The sequence below is a fragment of the Triticum aestivum genome, chromosome 7A, assembly GCF_018294505.1.
Source record: "Triticum aestivum cultivar Chinese Spring chromosome 7A, IWGSC CS RefSeq v2.1, whole genome shotgun sequence".
Classification (NCBI taxonomy): Eukaryota; Viridiplantae; Streptophyta; class Magnoliopsida; order Poales; family Poaceae; genus Triticum; species Triticum aestivum.
Genome location: NC_057812.1, coordinates 32728214 through 32732569, shown reverse-complemented (window position 1 = coordinate 32732569; position 4356 = coordinate 32728214). Strand labels below are relative to the sequence as shown.

General features: G+C 43.2%; 1 protein-coding gene across 1 annotated transcript; it reads right to left on the bottom strand.

Annotated features, from left to right (window-relative positions):
* LOC123152899 (wall-associated receptor kinase 4-like) lies at positions 1-3964 on the bottom strand. The gene is made up of 3 exons (XM_044572285.1): positions 2890-3964; positions 2223-2381; positions 1-992 (listed from the first exon to the last, which is right to left on the bottom strand). Exons 1-3 carry the CDS (start codon positions 3962-3964, stop codon positions 1-3), a joined length of 2226 nt encoding a protein of 741 aa, XP_044428220.1.
* Positions 3965-4356: the final 392 nt, after the last annotated feature.

Below are 4356 nucleotides of genomic sequence, written 5' to 3'. Positions count from 1 at the left end.
CTAAATTAACGTGATATGAGATTGATAAATTGCGAGAATGCGCTCAGCTACCTCTACCATTGATGGCCTTTGATTCACATCATCTTCAAGACATTGTATAGCGATCCCTGCAAGATTGCCAAGAAGCTCCAAATCTCTCGGCCTTGTAAATGCGTTATCAAACAACGCAGCAACTCTATTTTCTTTGTGGGCTGCAAGGAAATTGTCTACTAATCCACTACCATCTAAATGTGTAGCCTGTTGCCTACTAATAAGTTCCAGTATCACAACTCCAAAACTGTAGACATCACTTTTTTCAGTCAGTAGGCCCGACCGTAGGTACTCTGGATCCATATAACTCCTGTCACCAATGACTGTATTTGTGTGTTGTCTATCTCTCACAATCAACCTCGATATGCCAAAATCTGAAATCTTTGGCATAAAGTCATCATCCAAGAGTATATTTGCTGGTTTGACATCACCATGTAAGATTCTAGTATGGGCTTTTGAGTGCATATAAGCTAGAGCATCTGCTACCTCAGCAGCAATGTGTAAACGCACATCCAAGTCAAGAGGTGCAACATTGTTATTATGAAGAATGTCATCGAGACTACCTCTGGAAAGAAACTCATATACTAGCATTGGGATATCAACTTCTAGGCAACAACCGATGAGCCTGACTATGTTCTTGTGGATTACTTGAGATTGGATGATGACTTCATTAGCAAATTGATTGTTTTCTAACACACTACCACTAATTGGCTTCTTCACTGCAACTAGCCCAATATCAAGCAGCCTACCCTTGTAAACTTCACCAAAGCCACCTTTTCCAATAAAATTTCTACTCTTTAGAATTGGTTTGAGTTCCTCCTTCTTGAAAAGTTTTATGATTTTTGCCTTCTGTAAGGTAGGCCCGCCATTCTTTTCATAGAATTCTCTCATCTTTATTTTCTCTTTGCGAAGAAGAATAACAAGTGTCACAATTGAAATGAAAGAAATCCCCCCTATTGCACCTGCATGTGTAAATCAAACAAGCTTAATTCCGTATTTCAAATCCTATGATTGACATACTTTCAAAATTTTAACCTCCTTATGTAAGAACTATTGCTATGTGTTTATATTCTTAAAGAACAAAAGGTACACTTATGTAAGAACTGAAAACCGAAGAATGAACCATGGCATAATAATTGGAATAGGTAAGTTTCTTCACATGCTAACATGTAAAAGACCAAGTAGGAGCGTGGCAATGTTCACACCATACAATGAACTTCCAAGTGATTTAATCAAGTATTCTTTCAGAAGCTTTTAGCGTATCATATTATCAATGCTAACTTCTTGGTCCTGCATTTAATTCTCGTCATAGCTTGGTTTATCCAAGTTCCGTCTCCTCTTGTTGAACATGCTTAGACACTATGTTGTGGCCCATGTTGTTCTATATTCATTAGCTGCTTTACTTGACATTTCATGTAGCATAAATCCGATCTTGTTCATCACCGTGGATAATGTTCAAGCTTTGAATTAGGGAAATAGTTGCATGGGTTCATTGTCATTTTCATTCTCCCCTATATTATACATTTGTAGTTAACATGTCTTTTCCTTGGTAAACACATTGTGAAATGATGATAGGTTGGGGTAAAATGCATAACCATAGTAGAAATCGAGTCAAATGCATCATTGCAAAAAATAGTGCTAATTGAACTGTATAACAAGATTAGCTTAATGGGATAACTTAAAGATATGTCCGACAAATTGTACGTGGGGTAACAATGTGGGAGAACCATTTAACACCTTTGCCTATTTAAACCTTTATCACTACTCTATACTTGGGTACAAGTCTCGTGGGTATTGTAAGTATGTAGCCTCGATAAATTTTGTATTGCGACTTTCAATATAAGGTGGGATGCCCCTTTTGATCTTAAAAAAGATATGATTAAGTTCATGTTTAATTAAATCGGTGTATGTTCAAGTTATAAGTGGTTTTTGTGCAAAACTTGCACTCAAAGATTTGGCATATATGGAATTCTTCCAGCTTTCATGAGACTTGTACCCATTTGTTTTTATTTCCTATCTAGTTATGTTCATATGCACACTTTTCATGAGACTACTTTTTTGGAGGCGGGGGGGGGGGGGGGGGGGGGGGGGCTATTACGTACTTCAATGTGATGCATCTATCAAGTATAGTGTAAAATGTTACGAAAATGGACAACTTCTTTTAAGTAATCTTGTGCCCTAGCAGTGCTTACCAACAACCACTGTTAGTAGTAGGGGGAATTTGTCTGCACAAGTTCCTGTTTTCCCGTCCCCTTTCTCCCCTCTTTGGCATGGGCAATCATAGCCTCCTGGCTTGTTTATGCATGTCCCAGAACAAGGATACAAATCAGGGTGCTCGCACTCATCGATGTCTGAGAGGAAAAAGAAAGATGTTGAACATACAAAATTCAAAGTAACCACTCTAAATAAATATTTGCATGTATTGCTTCCGTTTCTTTTTTTCTTCGCATATTAGGTCTATCTTAAGTCAAATCTTCAAAATTTAAACGAGTTTGTAGAGGAAAAAAAACCAACATTCACAATACCAAATGAAGATCATTATATCCTCCATGGAATATATTTTATTTGTTTGATATTGTAGATGTTGATACTTTTTAATATAGATTCTTTGAGGCAGTTTTAAATATAGATCTGGTCAAACTTTACTAAGTTTGACTTAAGACAAACATAATATGGGAAGTAAAAAAGAAACGGAGGGATTGCATATTAGCATATGCGTAACACCCTGTGTGCAGAAACAGAGGTAATCTTATGATGAAATTTATTAGCATATGTGTTTTCTTGTGATGATGGTTTTGTAATGTAGTCATGTATATCCCTGGTAATTGAAAAACTAGTGCGAGTAGTAGTATATAGTACCTTTGCATCCACCGGTGATGTAAGGGTTACCCTCATAGTGGGGCAAGCATTTGCAGACAAAGCCAGGCCCCCTGGTTGCGTTGGCACAATAGCTGTCGGCGCTGGCGCACACGGGAGACGGCTGCCCTTCGGGTGGACATGATCCGCTCCGGATGGCGAAATCCAGCACGTACGGCACGCCCCTTGGCAGTATCTTGCGCTGCAACTCGTCGCCGTACAAGTCCGGCGTAGAGAAGTTGTACCACGAACTCTCCACCACCATGGCATAGGAGCACGGGTTGGTCTCCCACAGGGTGTTGTTATAGGGCCCATCCACGTTGACAGAGAACCTGTCGAGGGGAGCCGCTTCCGGGAAGGAGGGCTGGCAGCAGCCCCGCCGGGAGCAGGAGCCATTGGTGGCGTCGTGCAGGTTGCCCCTGAGGTCTGACTCGCAGGTGAGGAAGTAGCTGTTTCCGACCTTCCCCCCGATGCTGCTGGAGACCATAGCATCGACGTCCCAGCCGATGCCGACGAGAACATTGCGCGTCATCGACAGGAGGAACGGCGACGGCCCCTCCCCGTTGATGCTGAGCGTGTCTACCAAATATGTAGCCTGTCTAGTTTTGACAAAGTTGTCAGCATTTGTGCTGCAGACGGATGCTACAGCGCCGTACACCTGCACCTCGCCCTTGGCGGATGATACGCCAATGAGCTCGAACGGCGCCACCACGACCGTGATATTCATGTCCCGCACCCGGCCAGTGATGTTCGCCGCCCCCGAGTAGATGTAGGAGTAGCGGGTCACACTCTGGGATAAACCTGGGTAAGCAAGGAAGGCTCGAGGGGGGTCGAAGGAGTCGTTGCAGGAGACCTCGAAGCCCTCAAGGAAGCAGCCGGGCATGGCGGCGAGGCCGAACGGGAACGGGAGGCTAATGTCGCCGCACTTGTCTGGGCAACCCGGAAGTGTGATTGGCTGCCCCTGCTTTTCAGCAGCGGCTCCTAGGACCACCAACCGGGTGGCCGCCGCAAGGGCGATCAGGAGAAGAGGCAACAGCAGCTGGGTCTGGGAATGGTAGTGCCACGGCGTAATGCTCATGGTGTTTTTTTGGTACACCCTCCAAGCATAAGCTAAGCGGCTTGCACTAGGTTCAAGCCTTCAAAGCCGTGGGTGGGTGATACAAACCATCTTCTGCTATGAACATATTTATTATAGCAGCGTTCACAACGTCAAGGTTTCAATATTTTTCATTTGAGCCCACCGAATACTTCTAGAGATGGGGTTGACCGTTATTCCTAATAAATATAGGGGTTTTGCGCAATGAGTAGTTTTTTTCAGCATGAGATAGATGGCTTTATTAATAAAAATAAAAAAGTCGGTACATGAAAACCAATCTGACATGGACGACACTCACGACTCACATGGTCACGGTGTTGCATTGAAAGAGCCGTTAGGGCCCTCTCACAACCACATCGGCTCGTCCTTTCATG

Excerpts from the sequence above, each read along its gene's own strand:
- LOC123152899 (XM_044572285.1), bottom strand. The coding sequence starts at position 3,964 with ATGAGCATTACGCCGTGGCACTACCATTCCCAGACCCAGCTGCTGTTG. Across the intron at positions 2,382-2,889 it reads CATCACCGGTGGATGCAAAG|ACATCGATGAGTGCGAGCAC; the intron begins GTACTATATACT and ends TTTTCCTCTCAG. Across the intron at positions 993-2,222 it reads ACTACTAACAGTGGTTGTTG|GTGCAATAGGGGGGATTTCT; the intron begins GTAAGCACTGCT and ends TTACACATGCAG.